Source organism: Hemiscyllium ocellatum, chromosome 1, assembly GCF_020745735.1.
Source record: "Hemiscyllium ocellatum isolate sHemOce1 chromosome 1, sHemOce1.pat.X.cur, whole genome shotgun sequence".
NCBI lineage: Eukaryota > Metazoa > Chordata > Chondrichthyes > Orectolobiformes > Hemiscylliidae > Hemiscyllium > Hemiscyllium ocellatum.
The window spans coordinates 58,978,169-59,005,183 of NC_083401.1; the positions used below are offsets into that span (position 1 = coordinate 58,978,169).

The 27,015-nt window shown below is 39.5% G+C and overlaps 1 protein-coding gene across 1 annotated transcript in view; it reads right to left on the reverse strand.

Annotated features, from left to right (window-relative positions):
- Window positions 1-17,406: 17,406 nt before the first annotated feature.
- Window positions 17,407-27,015, reverse strand: part of nol6 (nucleolar protein 6 (RNA-associated)) — a 124,750-nt gene continuing 115,141 nt past the window's right edge. Inside the window, exons 25-26 of the mRNA XM_060855379.1 lie at window positions 22,167-22,268; window positions 17,407-17,674 (exon numbers count right to left, since the gene is read on the reverse strand). Coding sequence (XP_060711362.1) covers window positions 17,525-17,674; window positions 22,167-22,268 — 252 coding nt within the window. The 3' untranslated portion in view covers window positions 17,407-17,524. The remainder of the gene's footprint in view (window positions 17,675-22,166; window positions 22,269-27,015) is intronic.

Sequence of the window (27,015 nt, forward strand, 5' to 3'; positions counted from 1 at the left end):
GGACCCAGCACCAATCCTTGTGGCACTCCACTGGTCATAGGCCTTCAGACTGAAAAACAACCCTCCACCACTACGCTCTGTCTTCTACTTTTGAGCAGTTCCATATCCAAATGGCTTAACCTCCCTGTATTCCACGAGATCTAACCTTGCTAACCAGTCTCCCATGGGAGCCTTGTCGAACGCCTTACTGAAGTCCATATAGATCACATCTACTGCACTGCCCTCATCAATCCTCCTTGTTACTCCTTCAAAGAACTCAATCAAGTTTGTGAGACATGATTTCCCACACACAAAGCCATATTGACTATCCCTGGTCAGTCCTTGCCTTTCCAAATACATGTACATCCTGTCCCTCAGAATTCCCTCCAACAACTTGCCCACCATCGATATCAGGCTCACCAGTCTATAGTTCGCTGGCTTGTCCTTACCACACTTCTTAAACAGTGGCACCACATTAGCCAACCTCCAGTCTTCTGGCACCTCACCTGTGACTATTGATGATAAAAATATTTCAATAAGAGTCCCAGCAATCGCTTCCCACAGAGTTCTCGGGTACACCTGATCAGGTCCTGGGGATTTATCCACCTTTACCCATTTCAAGACATCCAGCACTTCCTCCTCTGTTATATGGACATTTTGCAAGATGTCACCATCTATGTCCCTACATTATATATCTTCCATGTCCTTTTCCACAGTAAATACTGATGCAAAATACTTATTTAGAATCTCCCCCATTTTCTGCAGCTTCACACAAAGGCCACCTTGCTGGTGTTTGAGGGGCCCTATTCTCTCCCTAGTTATTCTTTTGCCCTTAATGCATTTGTAAAAACCCTTTGGATTCTCCTTAACTCCATTTGCCAAAGCGATCTCATGTTCCCTTTTTGCCCTCCTGATTTCCCTCTTAAGTATACTCCTACAGCCTTTATACTCTTCTAAGGATTCACTCAATCTATCCTGTCCATATCTGACAAATGCTTCCTGCCTTTTCTTATACAAACCCTCAATTTCTTTAGTCATCTAGCATTCCCTATACCTACCAGCCTTTCATTTCCCCTAAGAGGAATATACTTTCGCTGGATTCTCATTATCTCATTCCTGAAGGCTTTCCATTTTCCAGCCGTCCCTTTACCTGCCAACATCTGCCCCAATCAGCTTTCGAAAGTTCTTGCCTAATACCATCAAAATTGCCCTTTATCCAATTTAGAACTTCAACTTTTAGATCTGGTCTATCCTTTCCCATCACTATTTTAAAACTAATAGAATTATTGTTGCTGGCCCCAAAGTGTTCCCCCACTGACACCTCAGTCACTTGCCCTGCCTTATTTCCCAAGAGCACCTCAAGTTTTGCACCTTCTCTCGCAGGTACATCCACATACTGAATCAGAAAATTTTCTTGCACACACTTAACAAATTCCTCTCCATCTAAACCCTTAACACTATGGCAGTCCCAGTCTATTTTTGGAAAGTTAAAATCTCCTACCATAATTACCCTATTAGTCTTACAAGTAATTGAGAACTCCTTATAATTTGTTTCTCAATTTCCCTCTGACTTTTAGCGGGACTGTAATACAATCCCAATAAGGTGATCATCGCTTTCTTATTTCTCATTTCCCTGGAAGTACTTCCGGGAATATCCTCCCTCATCACAGCTGTAATGCTATCCATTATCAAAAACGCCACTTCCCCTCCTCTCTTGCCTCCCTTTCTATTCTTCCTGTAGCATTTGTATCCTGGAACATTAAGATGCCAGTCCTGTCCGTAGTGAGCCATGTTTCTGTATTGCTGTGATATCCCAGTCCTATGTTTCTAACTGTGCCCTGAGTTCATTAGCCTTCCTTGTTCGGCTTCTTGCATTGAAATAAATGCACAGGGACAGCACAGTGCCAGGGACCTGGTTCGATTCCTGCCTTGGATGACTGTGTGGAGTTTGCACATTCTCCCCCAGTCTGCGTGGGTTTCCTCTGGATGCTCTGGTTTCCTCCCACAATCCAAAGATGTGCAGGTCAGGTGAATTGGCCATGCTAAATTGCCATGAGCGATAGGTGCATTAGTCAGGGTAAATATAGGCTAGTGGAATGGGTCTGGGTGGGTGTGGACTTGTTGGGCTGAAAGGCCTGTTTCCATACTGTAGAGAATCTAATCTAATCTATCAGTCCTACCTTGTTCTCTGCTTTGTCCCTGCCTGCCCTATTTGACTCGCCTTTGTTCTCAACAGTACCAGTCTCAGATTGATCTGTTTCTTCACTATCTCCCTGGGCCCTTTCCTATAACTGCCATCCATCACATCTCCTTGCTCTTGCAAATTCCTCATTGCTTCTGTCTCTCTAACCTATCCATTTGATCTGATAGGATTCGCAACCAACAACATTTATTGCAGATAAAATCCTCAGTAACCCGTAAACTCTCTCTAAACTTCTACATCCTACACGAAGAGCATATCACTCTACTAAAGGCCATTTTTGCTTTGTTTAATCTACAGATCCAGAAAATAGCACCGTATTATTACTCTACAAAACATTGCTCCATGTTAAATTAATAGTTATGGCTTAAATTTTAAGTTTAATCAAGAGACATATCTCAATAAAACATATAGTCAAGAAAGAACCCACTCTACTCACTACTGCAGACTTACTATATCTGGTTTAGCTTCAAAGAGTAGTGAAGATAAGGAACCAGGTCAGTGACTAAGGGGTGGAGTTTGTGATGGAAGCAAAGGCAATGTCTTCAATTTTCTCAATATTTAGTTTGAATAAATTTGCTATCTAAATCGACTCATCCAAAACTGGGACAAACAATCCAGTAATTCAGCAGTGCTATTTAAAAAGTTTACCAATTGTTGGTTGCTAGTTTGACAAGTTCTTTAACTAGTTGGCATTAGCATGTGGTTGAGAGAGAGGAAATGGCCAGAATTGGTCAGGGGGGAGAAAGGGGGGAAAGAAATTTTTATTGTCGGTAGGAATGCAGCAAAATACCATAACACCATTTGTTTCCTTATCAACTGCCATGATGATGCCTGGTTTCAGACAAGAAAACAAAGGATAATCCAGCTCATAATATTGAAATATGTCCAAATAGTAAAGTCAGAGCAGATCACACTTCCAATTGTACAATAAAGAAGTGAGGTATTTAGAACATGGAGGTGGAGTTAACATTTGGATTTGAATGAGCCGTGATGAAATGAAGTGAATAGTGTGAATTAAAACCACAAAATTTGAAATAAGATGACAAATTGGGGCTGGGAGAGGATGCATTAACAGTAAAATACTAAACAAAAGTGGATCCTGGAGATATTACAAACTAAATGTATCAAGCCCAAAATTTTGATTTGTTCCTGGTACACAAGAAGTATCAAATCTGAATTTGACTGTTTTAATTTGTTAACAGGATGTGGGCATCATTGTCTAGGCCAACACTCATTGCCCGCTAAGTGAGTTGGACATGATGGTGGTGAGCTACCTTCTTGAATTGCAGTCCCTGAAGTGTAGGGCATCCATAAGGCTTTTGGGAAAGGAGTTCCAGGATACTCTCCCAGCGATAGTGAAGGAGCCGTGATCTGTTTCCAAGTCAGGATGGTGTGTGACTTAGAGGACAATTTGTCGGTGATGGTGTTCCCATGCATCTGCTACTCTTGTCCTTCTTTGTGATTGAGACCATGCATTTGGAAGGGGCTGGCAAAGGAGAGAGAGGAGGCGAGTTAGTCACTACAGAAGCCCCTGCCTCTAATCTGTTCATTGGCCATGTTATTTAAACCTTGCTAATCGAAGGCAAAGTATTGAAGAACAAGGAAGGCAAGAAAAGACAAATTTACACAAATGATAATTGATTTATTTTACTATGATTTTGCGATCAGGGTAGCACATCTAAGTTATAGATAAACCATAACTCAAAAAAACACATGATTTGAATATTGATCAGGGGCAATAGATGAAGGGCATCCAAGAATATTTATGTAGATAGAACAAAAAGGGAACAAAAGCTATTTCTTTTTACACAGTTCATTAAATATAAGGGTAATCGAACAATATTTTAATACAAAATCTTGTTTTGATTTTTAAACAAGGTCAGAAGTGTGATCTTGGGAGATATGGGCTATTACCTTAACATTAATAGTAAACAAGCACTGAGGCCTATTATCATGGAAGCACTTTATGTTCATTTAACAAGGGGTAAAGGCAATAACTTTCAGCCAACATAAGCTTTATGAGAGTGAGGATATGCCTCACAAATTTGTTGGAATTCAGTAGGAACTTAACAGAGTGTGTGTGATAGTAACACAAAATGCTACATATATGCTGCCTTTCAAAAAGCTTAATAAGATACTTCATAGAAACTTGTAAACAGAATCAGATAAGAGAATTAATAGTAAAACAGATAATATATTAATTAAGTAATAGGAAGCATGGGATAGTGGCCATTATCAGCTCTATTGTAGTCATGGCCAGCATTGTTGCCTAGAGATCAGTCCTAGGAGGTTTTCTTTACAAAATGTTTTTAAATTATTTGGGTTAAAATGTTAGAAGTGTAACTTCCAATAATGAAACTGTCCATAATACAATTTTAGCTATTGTATAAACAGAGTAAAACAGCAGTGGAACACAAGAACTAACACTGGAAGTGTTAGCCTCTGTGGAAAAGCCATTAACAAAAATGGTGTCAGCTTTTCTTCAAAACAGAATATAAAAGGTTGGCAGACTTATCAATTCTATCAAATAAAATGGTCAGTGGCAAAAACAGACAGCAGAGGCTAACTGCCCTCCTGTATCTATCCAGAATTTTGCTATTATCAACTTCCAACACTAAGGCAGATCTTTGCTTTATACTTAAAATTTTAAGGCCAGCTAACTATCATAGTCAATGATGCAGATATAAGCAGTATTGTAAGTGTGGGAATGCAAAATTGTGTACAAGTCAAATTTAAAGGAATCAAAATACTGAAAAGATAATGTCACAATAGATTTATAATTACATGGTGAGGCAGTAATGCTGTCAGACGTGCTGAGTATTTCCAGCATTTTCTGATGTTATTGCTGGCTCTTGATCAAACTAACGTGCACATTTTTAAGCACTGCTATTGAAAGTATGACATACCTTGAGTGGGAACTACTAAAGAAGCACTGCTTGTTACAGTTAGTCAGGCATTCAGATTTTTGTTACAATTAGTCAGGCATTCAGATTTTTGTGGGTTTAGCAAGGCTCTTGGCACAGTCCCTTGGCAGACTGGTCAGAAAAGTCAAAGCTCGTGGGAATCTGAGGGAACGTGACAGGCTGGATCCCAAATTAGTTCAGTGATAGACAGATAAGGGTCGATGGAGAATCTTGAGACTGCAAGGTAAAATAAGATTGGGGGGGGGCTGACTGAGGTTTACAAAATCATGAAGGGTATAGACAGGGTGGATAGAGACAAGCTTTTTCCCAGGGTGAAGGATTCAATAATGAGAGGTCACAGTTTCAAGGTGAGAAGTGGAAAGTTTAAGGGGGATACACACGGCAGGTACTTCACACAGAGGGTGATGGGTGTCTGGAACACGTTTCCAGCAAAGGTGGTAGAGGCAGGCACAGTGGATTCATTTAAGATGTGTCTGGACAGATGCATGAGTAGGTGGGGAGCAGAGGGATACAGGTGCTTAGGAATTGGGCAACAGGTTTAGACAGTACATTTGGATTGGCTCAGGCTTGAAGGGCTTAAGGGCTTGTTCCTGGACTGTAAATTTTCTTTGTTCTTAATGGGGTACAGGGCTCTTACATTGTTGCATATATTAATGGCTCAAACTTTAATACAGGGGACATGATTCAGGCCTTTGTAAATACACAAAAATTGACAGTGTAGTTAATAGTGCAGGAATATATCAATAGATTGGTGAGGTAGTCAAAGTGACAGTTGGATTTTAATCCTTAGAAGTGAGATTTAATACATTTGGGAAGGGGAAACAAGGTAAAGGAATGTAATATAAATGAAAAGATCCTGGGAATTTGAGGATCAGAAGATTTATGAGAATATGTTTACAGATTCCAGCTGAACGAATAAAGTCATAGAGATGTACAGCACAGAAACAAACCCTTTATTCCAACTTGTCCATGCCGACCACATATCCTAAATAAATCTAGTCCCATTTTCCAGCATTTGGCCCATATCCCTTTAAATTCTTTCTATTCATATACCCATCGAGATGCCTTTTAAATGTTTTAATTGTACCAGCCTCCACCACTTCCTCTGGCAGCTCATTCTGTGCACGCACCACCTCTGCATGAAAAGGTTAGGCGGTACATTGGATGCTTTCCTTTAGCTGAGACATAAAATATAAGAGCAGGAGGTGATGCAAGAACTGTAAAAAAGACTAGTTAGGCCTTAAGTAGATATGTGCATATAACTTTGGTCACTAAATGTTTGTTAGGATATGATCAATGGAGGAATACTAAGATATTTTGGATATTGCCAGGACCAAAATATGTTACACAAAGAAAGATTGTATAGGCTGAGATAATTTTATATGAAATAAATGAGGGTGGTGGCATTTTAATTGAGCAGTATAAAATTATGGGTAGCCTAAATACAATGGAAGGAACTATTTGCCTTAGCAGGGAAGTTAGTAATCAAGGACATCTAGACTTAAAGTTTGTACAGAAAGATGAAAGGAAATGTATTTGTAGAAAGGGAGCTGAAGCTCTGGCACTCTGTCTGAAAGGGTGGTAGAGTCAGAAACCCTTATTAAGTTTTAAGAAGTACCTGGATATATACTTGAAGTGCTACAAGGCTGTGGAACAAGAGCAGTAAATTAGATTGAAAAGTTCTTTTTTTTTGGTGAGAGCACACATTAGTCCAAGTAAACTTCTTCTGTGCAATAAATTTCTAGGATTCTAATTGTGGGGTCCCACTTCCCTTTGTTTAGAAAAGTCCGTAAATGCATGCATGGTCTGTATAAACAAATTATTCCACCTTTGTAGATTAAAAATGTGCAGGGCCCAAGGTTAAACTTAAAGTAGCATTCCTGCAGCTTGTTGCTTTCTGTAACACCTCTTCTTTCAAATTCTTCAGACAGGAAGGATTTTCATTGGGGAGTGCATTTCTGGTAGTGATAACAGTAGGAAACATTTACATGAATTGATTCAAAGCCACCTAATACTGTCAAAAAGAAGTGTAAGCAAAGTTTCAAAAATGGCTAAAATTTGCATTTAATTACTTTGCCTTTAATGTTTTGTCTCATACAGAATATATGTTTACTTACAAATAAGACAAATTCATCCTTAATAGAATTTTGCAATGGATCATCATCCAGGCACTAAACCGTACACATAATTTACAATGATAACTCCTTCACTGAATTTGAAGCCTGTCATCTCATATCTAAAATACTGGCATCTGCATACTTGCATCCAAAGGTAGAAATAATGTGCTTTGGCAGATTAGTTGTCACACACAGACAAATCCCATTATTTAGGCTTCAACAGGAAGCAATATTCTAGAGGAATCACAACAGATGTTCTCTATGACGAACTGGGCAGAGAAGACATTATTAGAGATACTCATGGTTTCTGGACATAAAGCTAATTCTTACTGAACTGATGCATGAGGGCAGCACAGTAGAAATTATACATTTAAAATCTGAAATATCTTTCAGAAACATATTTCAGAATAAAGGTAAAATCACCATATTCTTGTCAGACCGGAAGATTGGTCTCTCATTAAAGAGAAACGACTGCTGGTGGTTTAACCTGAAAATCACCACACCGCAGACAAGCAGAAAGATTGAGAAGGAAAGTCCTTCATAGTAACTTCAGTCAGTGCAGGAATTAAACCCTCACTGTTGGGGTTTCTCTGCATTCATTTGATTTATTTATTGTCACATGTACCTAACTACAGTGAAAAGCTTTGCTTATGAGCAGTACAGGTAGATCATAATAAGCAAGGACAATCAGATCACAGGGTGAAAAAAAAACTTACAAGCATACAAGTTACCTTGCATTGGGCTGCTCTAGACAAGATCAACATTAAATAACATTATTAGCAATTTTTACAGATTTAGAATTTAAGTTTAGTAGGTGTAGAATGGTTATAAGAAAAGTTAGAGTTAGGTCTGCTGCAGGGAGCTCACAAGGACTTGCAGGAATTGGTGCCACAAACCAGTCTTCCAGTCAACTAAGCTAACTAACCCTCTACTACAGAATAGGTTATACTAGGAGATAGAGCCATGTGGAATTTGTTGTAAATTATTGTATTAAATTAATAATTGACTGCATTCCCACGTACAGAATTTGATATCAATAGTTGCAGATCTGGTTGGAGAATCTTTACCAGCAGTACCCACACTGATCAGAGTTAGAGTTATTGATTTTCACTTTCTTAATCAATGAACTGTATGGAGGGATAAGAGAAACAAGTTTATAGATAGTAGAGAGATTCAAATGACTAGCAACTCCAAACACGATTCAGGACTGAACCACTGTTTGGTAAATGATATAAGATAATGGAATCCCTGCAGTGCAGAAAGAGGCCTTTTGGCCCATCAAGTCTGCACCAGTCCTCTGAAGAGCATCCCACCCAGACTCTATCCTGCATTTACCAAGTCTAATCCACCTAGCCTATACGTCCCTTTAAAGTTGATTTGGTTTATTGTAGTCATGTGTACCTACATTCAGTGAAAAATTTTGTTTTGTGAGCAGAACAGGCAGATCATAGCAAACAAGGATATACAGATCATAGGATGCTTAGAGAGAGCAAGACATACAGGTTACACTGCACAGGAGGTGCACAAAGCAAGGCCAACATTATTTGAAGTTAGAAAGTCCATTCATCAGTCTACTAATGGCAGGGAAGAAGCTGTTCTTGAATCCTTTGGTGCTTTTGTATCTCCTGCCTGATGGATGAGGTTATAGAACAGCATTACTGTGGTGCAGTGGGTCTTTGATGATTTAGGCAGCCTTTCTGCAGCAGCGAGCCATGTAAATGGAATTCATGAATGGACTGGGCTGTGCATACCACCTTCTGTAGTTTCTTATGGTCCTGGGCAGAGCAGCTGGCATACCAGGCTGTTATGCACCCAGATAGAATGCTTTCAATGGTGCATCTGTAGAAGTTGGTGAGGGTGCTTATGGACATGTGAAATTTCCTGAGCCACCTGAAGAAGAGACGTTGTTGTGCCTTCTTGACCGTTGCATCTTTGTGGGAATTCCATTAGAGGTTAGCAGTTATCGTTACTTTTAGGACCTGACACTTTCAACCTTCACTCTGTTGTTGTAGTTGGTGCCCGCATCCTCTTCCTTTCTTTCAGAAGTCAATGATCAGTGCTTTTGTTTTGCCAACATTGAGAGATTGTTACCGTTGCACCATGTCATCAAGCCCTCTAACTTCTTTCTGTATTCTGACTCATTGTTGTTTGATATCCATCCTACCACTGTAGTGTCATCAGCAAATTTGCAGATGGAATTCATTTGGAATTTGGCTACACTGTTGTGGGTGTACAGGGAGTGCAGTTGCGGGCTGAGAATGCATCCTTGGGGGGCTCCAATGTTGAGTATTATTGTGGAGGCGGTCTTGTTGTCTATCCTCACTGACTGCAGTTTATGCGTCAGGAAACTGAGGATCCAGCTGCAGAGGGCAGAGCCAAGACCAAGGTCATGGAGTTTTGAGATCACTTCCTGATTATTGAGGTCAGAGCCACTGGACGGTAGTCATTAATGCACATTGAATGTGCTTTCTTAGGTACTAGGCTGATGATGGTCTTCTTGAGACAGGTGGAGACTTTGGCTTGTAGGAGGGAGAAGTTGAAGATATCAGTGAATACCTCCGCCAGTCGATTCACACAGGATGTGATTACTTGGCCGGGGACACCATCCGGGCCCATTACTTTCCTTGTGTTGACTCCCAGGAATGATGTCTGCAGCAATGACTGAGGGAACAGGTGTGTTGGATCAGGTGTACCGTGTGGCAGGCATTCTACTCAAACCAAGCACTGAATGCATCAGAAAAAGTTGGGTCTTTATCCACTATTGTGCTCTGCTTCATTTTGTATCCCATAATGTTGTTGAGGCCTTGCCACAGGCAGCGGGTATCTGTATGGTTGGTTTAGGAATCTAATTTAGTCCAGTACTTTGTTTTAGCATTCCTGATGGCTTTGAGATCATATCTGGATTTTCTGTCTAGATCTGGGTCATACAAGTTGAATGCTGCACAACTGGTCTTCAGTAGACATGGTTTTCCTGGTTCATCCGAGGTTTCCAGTTGGGGAACACCTGGATTGACATCTTTGGCACACAGTCCTCAACACACTTGCTAACGAAGTCTGTGACAGTAGTGGCATCCTTGTCTAGGTTTTCCACTGAGTTCTTAAATATGGTCTGTTACAACACAGGATAAACCCTCCTGCTTAATTTAAACCAGCAACACAGAAAATATTTATCCTATGCAGTAAACTGTGAAAATTCAAGAGGGCAAGAACTATTTAAAGTAAAAATTAACTTTATTTCTTAAAGTATAATGGTGAATAGTTAACTAATAACTACTTACAACTCCTTCCTCTAACCTATCCTTTACTTTCCCTTCTGTAATACTAGTCCGATAAATCCCTCTATTAAGATTTACTGAAAAATTCAAATTTCAAAACCAGGTTGAATCTTTTTATCTTCCTCAGTAGTATTGTCCTCCAGGTTGGTGTTGACGCTTTTCTCTGTGCAAACTCCTTCTCTAGACAGGTACCTCTCAGAGAGCTCTGACTAGCAGCCTACATCTGTTGGTCTTTAGGCAGTTCTCCCCCACTGTTCTATTTTCCCCACCAAAGCATCGGATTGTATCATTGGCTTTTAATATTGTCAATATACCAAATTCAAACTTGATTGGAGTTTGGTTTTTTGGGGGGGTATAATTTAAACTGATTGGCCTAATTCAAATTTGTTTTTGTCTCCAGGCAACTAGCTACCCTAGCTGCTGGAACACATGTTACATTGTATCTTATTCAGAACACTTGGTGCTGTCAGGTAGTTCTGCTAGCTTTTAACTCTCTCAAAAGGTACAGTACACCCACATCTTCATAACAGGTCCAGTCCAGCAATTCCAGCGAAGCTCCTCCACTGCCCCAGACCAGCATTGTACTACTTTCTGTAAAGGATCTTCCCGTTTCAGTTTCTGTTTGTAAGCTGGGAGGAGGAACACAGTATTGTGATCTGATTTTCCGAAGTGTGGACGGGAGAATGGAGCAGTAGGCATATTTGATGGTTGTGTAGCAGTGGTACCGTAGTGGGGCAGGACACATTTTTTGGCAGCACCCTCTTGAGGTTGGCCTGGTTGAAGTCACTGGCTACGATGAATAAGAGTTCAGGGAGGTTTGTCTCCGGAGTATTTGTGATGGTGTAAATTTCATTCAGGTGCTGGAAATGTTCCTCGAATGGTGCCTGACCTGCTGTGCATTTCCAGCAACACTCTAATCTTGACTCTAATCTCCAGCATCTGTAGTCCTCACTTTCACCAAAACGTCATTCAGGGCATTCTTCACATTTGCCTGGGGTTCATATAGACTGCTGTCAGAATGGCAGAGGTGAACTCGTGCAGCAAATAGTAAGGGTGTCATTTTACTGTAAAGTATTCTAGATCTGGGGAGCAATGGCTCACCAGGGTCACCCCCATCTGAGGACCAGGAGGTGTTGATTAGGAAGCATACCCCTCCGCCTCCCGACTTACCCAAGGACGCTGCGTGGTCCATGAGATGTCTGGGGAACCCTTCAGCTTGCAAGGCACAGTCAGGTACAGCAGGAGTGAGCCATGTCTCTGGATCAGAGCACATAGCAGTCTCTCAGTTGCTTCTGGAAGGTAAATCTAAACCAGAGTTCATCCATTTGCTGGGGCACTACAGACAATATAGCATGGACAATTCATCTAATCCACTTATCTTTGGACTGAGAGAAGAAACTAGAATCAAACCTGGCTCCCTGACGCTGTGAGGGAGTGATCTAACCACTGAGTCACCGTGACATCCCTCAGCTTAACTTAAAAGATAGCGCTGTACACAGATAGTATCAGCATAAAAATATATTTACCCCTTCCTAACACACTTTGTGTAATTGTACAAAAGAGACACTAGGAATTGGCAGTATGTTTATGTGACTTACTTTCTTTGCAGCCTATGTAAAGAGACATTAAACTCTTGTTCACTCAGACCTACTCTAAACTGTTGAAAAGGCAAAACCCATTTGTTTAAGTTTGTTGAAAAAGTCAATAATTCCTGATTTTCTTAAGGTACATGTCCAGAACCGTGAAGCAATGGACAGAGTGAAAGAAAGGATGCATTGCCAAAGCTTTCAATATAAAACAAAATCATATTCTAGCAGTTATATCCATTAGCATTCTTCACACAGGGTAAAGGATTTTGAGTAATTTTCCTTGCCAGAGGGCTATTGTCATTATGTGAATAATGCTAAATAAAAACTTAGTGCCACTCCCAAGTAACCATTGAAAAACTAAGCCACAGTAGAAAACATAAGGGAATTCAGTGATTAGCATTTACACCATAGATGTCAGCCTTAAGGTCAGAAACACTGTTCCTTCTGTTGAATGAGCTGGTGAGGTTACTAACATTGAAAAGTTTGAAATGTTCCAAAGTTAGTCAATGGGCTTAGGTTAGTCATTAAATAAATAAAAGGCAAAGGGGAAGTGAATAACAACGAAGGTAATTATTCTATCCAATGCATGGGTTTAGACTTCAACATATTCTCGCCTGCGGCAATAAACTGGCTAGGTTAACTAAATTGACCTCGTAGACATTATAATACAGGACAAGGCTGTAACTACACAAATCCTATTTGCCAACTCTTGTTGCATAGCCTTCAAGGCTAATACATTGATATCATAACAAAAAATTTGATAATATATAATAATACTATGGACTTTATTCCAAAATACATTGATTACATAAAAAGGTGTTTTTAAGAGACTTAAGCTTGCAGATCTTCCACAAATCTATCAAAGAAAGGATGATCGTGCATTTATGGTGCTATTCATATGCTGAAACAATAACTTATGTTTTGAACTATTATTTTGGATTATTATGAAGGCAAATGCAGTTGCCACATCTACATTGAGGTTCCACAAACAGCAAATAGTTTGAGTGACTGATTTCATTGTTCAGATTTTTTAGTTAAGGAAGAAATATGGAGCAAGATGATTCAGTGATCTTGAAATATTGATGAGGCTTTTTGTGTATACATAATCAGGCAAATGGAGCCTTAATTTAAGATAGAGAGGGTACATTTTGACACCCCCACCAACCCAGCTCCACTCCCGTTACCTTCCCCTGCAACCGCAGGAAATGCAAAACTTGCGCCCACACCTCCTCCCTTACCTCTCTCCAAGGCCCCAAGGGATCCTTCCATATCTGCCACAAATTCACCTGCACCTCCACACACATCATCTATTGCATCCGCTGCACCCGATGTGGCCTCCTCTATACTGGGGAGACGGGCCGCCTACTTGCGGAACGCTTCAGAAAACACCTCTGGGACGCCCGACCAACCAACCCAACCACCCCGTGGCTCAACACTTTAACTCTCCCTCCCACTCCACCAAGGACATGCAGGTCCTTGGACTCCTCCATCGCCAGAACATAACAGCACAACGGTTGGAGGAAGAGTGCCTCCAACCACAAGGGATGAACTCAGATTTCTCCAGTTTCCTCATTTCCCCCTCCCCCCACCTTGTCTCAGTCGATTCCCTCGAACTCAGCACCGCCCTCCTAACCTGCAAGTTTCTTCCTGACCTCTCCGCCCCCACCCCACTCCGGTCTATCACCCTTATCTTGACCTCCTTCCACCTATCACATCTCCATCACCCCTCCCCCAAGTCCCTCCTCCCTACCTTTTATCTTAGCCTGCTGGACACACTTTCCTCATTCCTGATGAAGGGCTTTTGCCCGAAACGTCGAATTTCCTGTTCCTTGGATGCTGCCTGACCTGCTGCGCTTTAACCAGCAACACATTTTCAGCAGAGAGAATAGAAAGGCCACTTACTCCTTGGAATGTATGAAGTTACAGCAGGTTTCCTACTTTCTATCCTCCAAAGGCAATCTAAATCTGTAGCCCATGTTCTAATTCACATCATCCCATTCATCCATCATCTGGATCCTCTGTCTCCTACATTGGATCAGCAATCTCTTAATTTTGAAGTTCTCATTCTTCCGAATGTTGTTTGCAAATCCCTCCACTGCCTCACTCGTAATATTCTTCAGTGTTATCTGTGCTGCTCTAATTATAGCTTTTTGAATATTTCTGATTTTCATCACTCCAATATAGTTGAAGGTGTGAAGTTCACCCTTATACATTCTATCTCTCCTTCCACCTTTAAAATGCTGCTTAAAGCATAGGAGTCTGATTGTTTAAGGACAAAAAGCTCAATTTGGTTTCCAATTCTATTTTATTTTATATTATTCCAATAAAGCATCTAGTATTGTTTGACCACATTGAAAGTGATGTTTCAATATAAATTGTTAATGGTGGGTTGTATGGCCTTTTCACATGCTATGTGAGTATACAGATACCACTTCCAAAACTTGTGCACTCGCTTGATGCTGTATTAAAGGGCAAGTCTAGGTTATGTGCTGGATTCAGATTCAGAGTATGTGTATTGACTAAGCCAAGCTGAACATTTTAATATTGAGAACTGAAAGTAAAAGGAGTATTTATATTCGGTTTAAGCCCATTTATTTTTGCAGAGCTCAGCGTCATTTGGTCAAGATTTTTCAATAGCGCTGTCTTCTCAAAATTCAAACATCTCAAGGAATTGTCACCTATAATATATTGGGTAGAAAAATATGTCCAAAGTTCAAATTTATCTATCTTTGCAAATTCTTTTTGACTAAAACTTCATACATTTAATACACTGTATTGTCATTTTAATAGTTTACCATGACATGTACTTATAAAACAAAAGCAAAATACTGCAGATGCTGGATATCTGAAAGTGCTGGAGAAACTCTGTAGGTCTGGCAGCATCTGAGGAAAGAGGTACAGAGTTAATTTTTCAAGTCCAATGTGACTGCTCTTTAAAGCTTCAATTTATTTATAAAAAATCTTTTATATAGTAACATCTCAAGATGCTTTGGAGAAGTGTAAATAAAGAAATGAGCCAAAGAGAGAAGGAACAGGGTACTGGCAGGAAAATTTAATGATGGAAATCAAACCAAGAAAAGCCTGAATAGAAGACACTAGGATCCAAGAGCACAGCCTCAGAGTGAAGGGATGACCCTTTAGAACTGAGGTTAGGAGGAATTTCTTCAGTCAGAGGATGGTGAACCTATGGAACTCATTGCCTCAGAGGGCTGTAGAGGCCAAGTCATTGTGCGCGTTTAAGACTATTATACGTAGATCTTGTTAAGGGTTACCAGAAGGCAGGAAAAGAGGATTGAGAACTATATCAGCTATGATCGATTGGTGGAGCAGACTCAATGGGCTGAATGGCCTAAATCTGCTCCTCGATCTCCTGGTCCTAAAAAGAATGGATAGGCAAGACCTATATAGATAGAGAGGTCAGCAGTCAAAGACTGTAAACTATAGTACTTGGTAGAATGTTTCAAAGAGAATTGAAGAAATATTATTTCAAATTTCAAATGATCACAATATACCACAGGAGAAAAAGGACATGCATGTTGACCTAGATTAGTTGAAATGTTGCCACAGAGAAAGCAAAGAGGAAATATAGGGCTGAACCTTACTACTTTCTCTGGCTAAGTTCAGGTTGAATCTTGTGGAGGCTTATTGCCATGGAGCCAGTAAAGATCTCCCACCCTATCTGACTAAACACACATTAACCATCTATGGCATCTCTCTCATTTGTTTTCCTCCCCAACTCAATGCACACTTGCTACAATAATCCAAATATTGGCTTCCTTTGAGTCCTGCCATCTTTGGAAGACTGCCACGCTCCCAGACACGTGTTGGCAATCTGATGTTACCCATCGTCAGCTATATAATGGCACAGCAACCCCAAAGCCAAAGCCATTCTGTTCACAACACATTACCAACATCATTCACGCAAGGAAATCCATTCTCTCACCTTGGTTGCTGTTTAACCAACCATGCACATGCTTTACCTCTACCTAGCTACATTCTTTCTAAACTCGTTTTGAGCCAACATGGATCGCCTTTAACTAACATCTGACTCTGAAGTATCAACAAATTGAATGCTACAATGATTATAAAACCAGCATAACTGCTCTTTGCAAACAGCAGTTTCACGTTTTGGTTGCTGTGATTTACTGGTGTCCAGCAAATATGGAGGCTGCGCTTTTGACCATCAAACTGACATTTATTCTACTTACCCTGGGTGCAGCTGCAGCCATTCTCTACTTGCCTACATTGTTCAGGTTTTGGGGCTACTTAGCCCTCCAAGGTTTTTGTTTGGGTCTAATTGTGTTTACCTATGGCCTATTTGAACGTTTACACAGTACACAGTGAACATTGATTGATCAAGATAATCAGAATTGCTTCAATGAAATTATAAGTTATATAAATTCCAATGCATCTTTCAACTAGTGAAGATAGACTTATGGTAACCAGCAGTGGAACCGCAGAAGATGGAGGTGGCGTGAAAGGGTGATAAAAGCACCCTTATTTACATTCAATAGTGCACTTGAAGTGCCATAACTTACAAGTCTTCCAATCAAGGTTGGAAAAATAGAGTTAGGTTGGAAAGCCTTTTCTTTCAGCTAGCATGGACATGATGGACCAAGTGTCCATCTCCAATCCTGTTATTTTCAATGATTAATATTATACTAGAAATAATAGCCAAAAGGTTTCTCTGTCAAAAATCAATCTGAAATAGTAGACTGAGAATTGCTAGAGTGTCTAGTATGTTGTATGGTAGTTTGGAGATGGCATGGGCCATGTATTAGCATACAAGAACCATGGTGTGTCGGTCAGGGCGAGAAGACTTTTAAAATTTGGAGTACCAAAATGGGTATCTAACAAATCTGCCATAGAACTCATCAGCTTCCACGGCCAACTCCAATCAACTTCCTCCGAGCAAAAAGTATATTTGACCTTTTACAGAGAGGCAGAGCTAATAAGGCTTTTATGAATGCCCTTATCGAAAAAGGACACTCTTAAATTTCCTCCAATTAAATATCATAAAGACTAAAGCCACAGCCTTCAGTTCCTAACAGAAATTCCACTTCCCAAGTAATTCTCTGGTCACTTTGTGAAACTCAAAAGTATTGTTCACAATCTTGTCATCTTATTCGACCAAGATTGGATTTCAACCATATATCTAAACCATCTATGTCTATCCAACATTTTCTGTGCATTCTTCATACTACTTGGAGACAAGTTGGAATAATTTGCCAAATATTCTGCAGGAAACAAAGGGAGCTTGTCATGGTGTCACTGAAGAACTTACTCCACTTAAGACAACAAAAACTGGTAATAAACCAATAAATGGACATGTGTAAACTTTTATTATTTTCAATAAGGTAAGTTAGAATAATTATTTCATTACATGTTCATTAATTTGAGATTAAAGACCCAAACAAATGTGAATCAATGTATGCCCCTAGATCTTCCATTTCTCTGTCAGTGCTTCGACTGACTTCACCAAACCAGCTCCAAGAATTTCAAAGTCTTCCAATATTGCTTCCACATTAGGGACCAGTTGAAGCTGATTTCCTTTAGTTTCCAACATTTTTGCATTAATGTGGGAAGTCTGGAACAGGAAAAAATACTGTTATAATGAGGTTCCATCATCAAATATTAAAACTTATACAAAAATAGATGGAAAACTGGCTAGTACTCATGAAAGTGGATGCTTCTGAAAGCTATTATGAAAATGTTTGATTTCATTAGTCATATGTTTTAGTAGCATAAAAACAGAAAATAGGAGAAATAGCCCATTAGTCCCAGTGAGCCTGCCCTGCCATTAAATAAGATTATAGCTGATTTTCCAACTCTGCACCCCTTTCCTGCGTTTTCTCCCCATACCCTTGATCTCTTTAGCACTAAGAACTATACACTCCTCAAACACATTCAATGTCGTTTTAACCTCAACTGCTTTCTGTGGCAGATAATTCCACATCACTTTCTAGGTGAAGAATTTTCTCCTCATCTCAGTCCCAAATCACCTACCCTACATCCTTAAACTGTGAACCCTAGTTCTGGACTCCCCAGTCATCAAGGATATTCTTCTTGCATTTACCTGGTCTGGTCTCATTAGAATTTTATAGGTTTCTATGAGGTCTCCACTCATTGCTGAAATATTTTCTTTTATTCCAAGGGGCCATGGCACAGTTCAGTTGGCAATTATTCTTTTTTTCATTACACAATACCTAGTCTAAGATGGCCTGTTCTCTAGTTTGTTCGTCAATATATTGATCCAGAAAACTATCAGCTACACACTCCAGGAAGTGTAGCAGAAATTATGGTTTGGGGAATTAAATTTTTAACATTAAGAATCATGTAAACTCTGGGTAAGAAGCTGGTAGAACAGAGATAATTCAATGTAATTCAAAGGTCTGTTTATTTAACCAAATTGAAAGTGGTGAGCCCTTTCAGTTTCTTGAAGGAGACAACGTATCAACACTTTTCTTCCAAAGGGGTTAAAATTATTCATACAGTTTCTCATAACTCTATCTGGAACATCCCAGCTGTGTCAGAGAGAAAGAGAGACAGAGAATTTGCCAATTGCTGTAGATCAGCAGCAAAGGGCAATCGAGAACCAAAGCTGCTTTCCAATTTTTGGGAGTGAAAATGCAGGGAGGCCCAGACTTGAGTTGCCATACTGCCCTTTGCTGATGTTATCCAGGGGCATAGCAATAGTTTGCACATATAAGTTGACAACACCAAAGCTCTACTGCACCGCCACCCCTACCAAATCCTCCAATGTCACTAAATCATCAGACTATTTATAATACATCCAGTACTAGATGACCGAGATTTCTTCTGATTAAATACTGGGAAGAGTGATGTCATTGTTTTCACTCCCTGCTACAAACTCCACAACCTAGCCACCAACTCTACCCACACTCTGGCAATATTCTGACATTAAGCTAGTCTGTTTACAACCTCACTGATATTCATGCCATCACTAAAGCTACTTTTTAACCACCTATGCATTATCTTCACCCTTTTTCAGTTCATCTACTGCTAAAACCCTCATTCATGCCTTTAGTCCATCTGTACTTGACTATTATTGTCCAGACTGCCAGGTTCAACCTAATAAACTTGACATCAATCAAAGCTCTGTTACCCAATGGCTTAGCTCACAGCTCATCCCATTCTCCAATCAAATCTCTCCTTGTTGACCAGCTTTGGGAGCTGTTTAACTAATGTCTTTATTTTAAATTTCTCATGCTTGTTTCTGAATGCTTCAGAGGCTCCCCTCCCTACCTCTTACCTCCTCCAGTCCTGCAATCAACTCCAGTCCAAAATACTCACTTCTACTTCTAATTTATACGTTTTGCATTTTTAAACTAAAAGGTCAAACATCTATGCTAACAAAAGAAACAGTATTGTAATTAATGGAAATATTGGGCAAAATATTTAAAAGTCATTAGGATACTTCTAATCAGCTTTCACAAAAAAGCTGTGACAAACTGACTTTTGCCTTATCTAGATTTCCATGATGCAGTCTGTAGGAGAGTGAAAACTCAGTCAATATGCTCAAACACCACAATTAACTTCAGTTTAAATAGAATTCCATATAAAAAGGAAGACAGAACAAATCTAAGGAATTAGAGACCAATTAAATTCATGTAAATGATAAGAAACATATCAGAATTCTATTACTTAAAATGTAAAGCATCTTGAAACTGAAAATATAATGAGGAGCCATCAACGCAAATTCCAAAACAGAAGCTTATCTTGTCAACCATAGCGAATTCTTTAAGTAAAATAGAGAGTAGATAAGGGTAAATTGGTAGAAGTAAAAATGTGAATTCAAAATGCTTTCAATAAGGTACAGAATCGTGGATTCGGGAGTAAGTTAAAAAAAATACAATCAGGTGTCAAGCAGAATTGTTGATGAACTTCCTTCAAAAAAAGAGACAAAATAAGTTAAAGACAGTTACTCAGACTAGCAAACGAATAAAAGTGGTGTTCCACAAAAGTCAATGCTGAGACACTGTCATTCACCATGTACAAAAGGATTTCAACTTGGGAATTCAACACGTGATTTCAACATTTATGGATGACAACAAATTGGGAGGAGCAGTTAACAAAGGGAACAAGAATGAACTTGATAAATGAATGCATAAATGGCAATAAACATCAATTCAGGTAGATGCATGGCAGTATATTTTGGTTGTAAAATAAGGTGATCAGCTACTGCTTGGAAAATAACTTTGGAGCTGGGAAAACAAATCAGAGGAATCTGGGTTTACTGATAGTCAAATCAAACCAGAAATGTCAGTCAATAAGGCCATAAAAATACAAAAATTAGACAGCGATTCAATTTTTAGAAGAGAAGAGAACTGAAGAGAAAAGTAATCAAGTTAAACCGATTGTTACAAACTCAACAGAAATTGATAACCAGATATTTGAATCTCTTTTGGAAAGTTAATAGCTGCAAGGATTTGATTACTTTTACTGTAACAAAGGACTAAATTACTGTTGACTAACCATTATCTTTGTGGGCAACTTAACTTTAACCCACAAAACAAAACCTTCCTTTTGAAACAACTGAAACTTCACACTTACATTTTACGTTAAGTAGACATACAATTCTGCAAGAACCAGTTCAAGTTGATTTTTAGCTCAAAAGTTTAGTTTGGTTCTTTTCCCTTCCTCAGCCTAGGAACCTTTACTTCCCTCTTTCATAGCAAGTGTTTATTCCACTCATTCCCCAACTCCCAAAGTTCTTCCCTAGCCCAAGCTAGGCAAACTTTCCAATTTTAATTCCCCGAACAATATTCCCGCGTAGTGACTCGTACCATTTTGCTGCATTAGATGCTCTCCCTCTTCTGGATCCTGGAAGACTAACCTTGTCCGAGATATCTTAGATCTTCCCCTTTCAAAGCCTATCTTTGGGGTGATGTGAAACACATGGTGAAATGCTGATCCTAGATACAATCCTTGAAACCCCATCTCTCTTATCTTAGAACTAATTGCACAGTGTAAAGTACAACTGTGGTATTTCAAAATATATCAAACTCATAGTATATCCACTATTTGCACTACTAACACAACTCGTATTGTCTTCAACTGCAAGATGTTGCAGTTTCTTCCCAGTTAAAGAAGCAGTGCCTCCGTTAATCTCCAACAAACAAGCCACCCAGACTTTCTGCCAAGATGACTTCAAAAACGGGTTATACCCTTTCATTTAACTTTCAATTAAAGGTATCGCCCCAAAATATAATTATCTTTTAAATCTTGGTTAGACGTCATTTAGAATAATTCTGGCCTTCATACTATTAGAAAAGAGAAGGTAGGGAATTAAGGTGGGTGGGTTTGCCATTCAGTGACAGAGGGAGCATATGGTGAATTCTGTTACTCGATGGACCAAATGGCCTTCCTCCTGTGCTGAAACTGCTCTGTTGACTTTGAAAAACACTTTTGTTGTGCAAAAGCCGGTTAACAAAGTCATTGAGATAGGATGCTTTTAATTTAAAATGATCAGTGAGGGTGTAGTTGATAACTTCCATTGTAGGGGGAGATTGAGAATATTGGAAGGTGAAGTTGATTAGTACGCAGGGGTGCCTGACCAGAAAAGATCCAGCAAACCTATTCAGTGCAGACCTGGACAAGAATACTGACAGACATTCAACAGGAATACTGACATTAAGCATGAAATATCACTGGGATTTACTTGATTTCCAGCTACAGATTAACAGGCATCAGCTTTAAAATAGAACTTAATGTAAATGTGCAAAACGTCTGAAAGAACACAACTGATAATGGGGACAGAGATGTTTGGAGAAAGCTAATTTTGCTTCCATTTCTTTAATTATACGTAATAAAGGCCACCAATAATGTTCACACAGTATTAATTAATAAGGCAACTCCAATGATAAGTTCTGTAGCTGGGTCAGAACCTAATTATTAAATATGCACATGTTCTTAAAAGAAAATGACCACAGATACTTAAAAGCTTAGCACCATTATGTTCTGGAATAAACTTTAATAAATGCAGAATCTGAACTGTAGCAAAGGAATTGGTTTAGCTCAAAATAGTTTCAATTACAAAACTGTTTTCCCAGACATACTTTAAAAGGCTGAGGTGTAAATGCCTGAGGTTTCCAAAGCACAGCAATCAAACTTCCACCATAGGTATCGTGAAAAAATAGCGCAAACTCTCCAAAAGCACTCTGTAACAGAAGTAATCATAACAATTAGTCAATAACCGTTTCAAAGAAAATATTCAAGTAATATTTGGCTGGTAGGAACATTAGAACTGAAGCCCAAACCATAAGAGAATTATGCGATAAATACTGTAACTGAGAAGGGCAAATTCATTTGGAAAACTATTAATCTTAAAATGTTTCAAAAGCTAGACACTGTACCTAAATTACCATCAAGTGCTTCCTCTAGGTCTGTTTAATAATTTGGTACAAATATACTGAACGGGTATAGTTCGAGAGAATGCAAGAAAAAACTACACATTCAAATTGATGTGCACTCTCTCAAAATATTATTTCATATTTCTTTATCATTGCCACAGATAAACTTGAAATGATTTTTGCCCATTACGTTACACAACGTGAAATGCTCTTTCCAAGAATAATGGAGGTTTGGACCAATAGTACTTTGTTAATGTAAAAATAGCTAAGATCTACAATCCTATGATCTGATAAACCTCAAATCTTTGAACACAATTCCCAGCCTCAAAAATATTAAATTAACAGCTTTTCTTGCAAGTCTAAACCACAGTTATAATGCTTACTGCATCTCCAAACAGCTTATTTCAAAAACTTTTACCATTTGTGAAGTGAATGCTATTTTATGTGATACCCATTCTGTGCACAAGGTCCTGTAAATTGCTGAAAGGTTGATGTTTTTGGTGTAACTGGTTGACTAAAATAGAATGCAATGATAAGTCTTGATCGATGTTAAGCACTCAAAGAGCCACCTGCCTGTAACATTATAAAAATCAAAGGTAGAGAAAATGTTCTTCGTTTATAAGCCAGGTACTGGTTGCATTGCTGTCAGCAATGATCAAAACTGGCCAGGTAGCCTTTGAGCAATTGATTTACAAGCAGAATTCTGTGGCGCTCTGGAAATTTTTTTTTACAAGAGACAAACAGACAGGTATACAAGCTCTGACAAGTTATGTGTATTTTAAGTTACCACTCCTGTAAAATGTCATAGTGTTCTGATTAGAGTTATCACTAAGGTCCAAGCCTCTCTCAAATTTTGCACAACACTGCCGACCATGCAGCTTTTGAGATTGGAGTATGATGGTTGATACTGCGAATTGCCTGTGTTTATCTGAATGTGCACTAACTTATTTTGGCATTTTTAGTAAAGTCTTAAACTAGGTTCTAATTGCATATTTAATTCTCATTTTTGACAAATGCCACACTGAAGATCTTCAGAGGATGAAATGGGAAACGGTTGACAGGGAAAGTGTGAATGATCAGTAGGGCAGGAAGAATGAAAAGGGAACAGAGGAGTAGGAAAACTCCGTGAGTTGGACAGAACTAGGACAAAAGCAAGGCCACTAATAGCAGACACCAAAGAAATTGATCAGCACTGGTAATGGAAAACCAACAAAATTTTTGCTGTAAACTACACAATTAGCAGCTATTAAAGGTCATCAAAATGAAATGTTAACTGCCTATCATGACTGCACCCGCTCTCCAAATGAACATTATGAATTAGTCTATTCTCTTGCCTTTACCCCATAATTTTGAACATTGTTTGTATTTAAATAATCATCTAATGCTCTCTTGAATTGAACCTACCACCACCACACTTCCAGGCAGTGCATTCCAGGTCCAAACACACAAATGTTTTATCTCACATTATTTTTGCTTCTTTTATAAATTACCTTCGATCTATGCCCTCACATTCTCGGTCCTTCATGACTGGGAACAGTTTCTCCATATCTACGATGACCACCAACTCAGGACTTTGAAAGGTTGAATAAAATCTCTTCTTAGCCTTTCCTCTCCAAAACAAATAGTCTCAACTATTCTAATCAATCTTCATAACTGAAGTTTCTCATCTCTGCAATTATTCTTGTAATCACATCTGCATTCTCTCTAAAGTGTGGTATCTGGTATTGTACACGATAATCCATCTGAAGTCTAACTGGTATCTTATGCAAAAACCAAAAGAGCCCTGGACACTGTAAATCAGAAGAAGGGTCCAAGTTCTGAAGAAAGGTAACTGGATCCGAAACATTAACTCTGCATTCTCTCCATAGATACTGCCAGACCTGCTGAGATTTTCTACCAATTTCTGTTTTAGTATCTTATACAATTTCAGCATAGCTTCCTTGTTTCTGTATTCTTATTACTAAAGCCTAGAAAACTGTATATTTTATTAACTGCTCATTCTGGCTATACTGCCATGTTTGGTGGCTTAAGCACAATGTACCAAAGTCTCTTCTCCTACACACCCTTTAGAGTTGCGCCCTTTATTTTATATCGTTATTCCATATTCTTTCTTCCACAGAGTATCAGCTCACACTTCTCCGCATTGAACTTCATCTGCTGCCTATCTGCTCATTCCTCCAACCTGTCGGTATCCGTTCATTGTTTTACACTGTCCTCTTCACCATTTACAATGCTTCCCAGTTTCATGCCATCTACCTTAACTTGACTCCATAACTGATGTTCTGGTTTTTAGATCACTCTACTAATGGAAAAAGTGCCTAACAACCTTACTTATGACCCTCAATCTTACACACCTCAAGCAGGTTCTCTCTCAATTTGTGCTGCTCAAACATTAAAAAAAACCCCAGCCTATTCAATCTGTCCTCAGAGCTCAGACCCTCCAGCCCAGCAGCATCTTGATAAAGCTCCTCTGTATTCTCTCTAGTGCAATCACATACTTCTTTATAATTCAAAGTTTGTGAGAAGATTTGTAGCTCAGGTGCTCGTTGTGGTTCTGTTCACCATTACAAAGGTGTCATCCACATATCTGGCCCAGAGTTTGGGTTGAATTTGCAGTAAGACTGTTTGTTCTAATCTTTGCATTACCGCTTCTGCTATGAATCCAGAGATGGGTGAGCCCATGGGTGTGCTGTTGATTTGTTCATATATTTGGTTGTTGAATATGAAGTGTGTTGTGAGGCACAGGTCCAGTCGTTTGAGTATGCTGTCTTTGTTGATAGGTTCAACGTCCTGTTGTCTGTTCTGTATGTCCAGCAGGTTGGTTATTGTTTCTCTGGCTAGGGTTTTGTCGACAGACAAAATTCAAACCAAACTCTGGGTCAGATATGTGGATGACACCTTTGTAATCATTAAAAACACAGAAATAGAGAACACACACCGGATCATCAACGTCACACTCACAGGAATCCGATTCACTCGAGAGGAAAAATTGGACAACCAACTCCCATTCCTAGACGCGATGGTACAGAGAACACCTAATGGAGAATTCACCACAAAGGTATACAGGAAAGCCACACACACAGACCAAGTCCTGAACTACGAAAGCAACCACCCCAACACACACAAAAGAAGTTGCATCATGACACTATTCAAAAGGGCCACAACACACTGCAGCACACCAGAACTGCAGAAAGAGGAAGAACACCGATACAATGTATTCGCCAAAAACGTATACCCACACAATTTCATCAACAGCTGCCTAAGGGAAAGACAATAGAACGAGGACATGCCGCAACCCAAAGGACTAGCCACACTACCATACATCAAGAGCATTTCCGAACTGACAGCCAGACTACTGCGACCACTAGGACTCATAACAGCACACAAACCAACAGCCACTCTCAGACAACAACTCACCAGGACGAAGGACCCGGTACCCAACATGAGCAAAACCAATGTAGTGTACAAAATCCCATGCAAGGACTGCACAAAACACTACATAGGACAAAGAGCTAATGATCCGCATCCATGAACACAAACTAGCCACGAAACAACACGACCAGCTATCCTTAGTAGCCACACACTCAGATGACAAGCAACATGAGTTCAACTGGGACAACACTACTATTATAGGACAAGCCAAACTGAGAACAGCCAGGGAATTCCTAGAGGCATGGCATTCATCCACATCGACCTGGACCCAATATACCGGCCACTGCAGCGGACAGCTGGAACTGACAACCGGAAACGGCAGATACAAATCACTATAAATGTAGAAGGAAACATCACAGAAGTGCTTCACAGGAGGCTCCCAAACACTGAGGATGTCACCTAGACAGGGACGAAACATCTGCAACACAAATTCCCAGCTCGGCGAACAGAACCACAACAACTTCTTTATAATGTGGTGACCAGAAGTGCACACAGAATTCCAATTGTGGCTTAACCAGCACTTGGTACAGTTCAAACATAACTTCCTTGTTCTCGTATTCTATGCCTTAAATAATAAAGGTAAGCATCTAATATGCCTTTTTAATCAACTTATCCATCTGTCTTGCTTACTTCAGGGATCTGTGAATATGTACACTAAGATCTTCAGTACTTTCCCGGGTTCTGCCTTTCATAGTGCACTCCATTCCATTGTTAGTCCTCCTTTGTATTATTTCTCACTTTTCTGGATTAAATTCCACTTGCCACTGGTCTGCCCACCTGACCAGTCCATTGACCCTCCTGTAGTTTACAGTTCTCGCCATCACTATTTACCACTCTACCAACTTTCATGTCATTCACAATGTCTTGATCATAATCTCCACCTTTCTGTCCAAGTCATTAATGTACTCCACAAAAGCAAGGGCCCCTGCACCAAATCCTGCAGAACTCCAATGAAAACAGTGACAGAAAAGCTCCTCTACCACCACCCTCTGCTTCCTGCCACTTAGCCAATTTTGAATCCAAAGCGCCACTTTGCCTGGAATCCCATGTGTACTTACTTTCTTAACCAGTCTGCCACAAGGGACCTTATTAAAAGTCTTGCAGATATCCATGTATATCATTT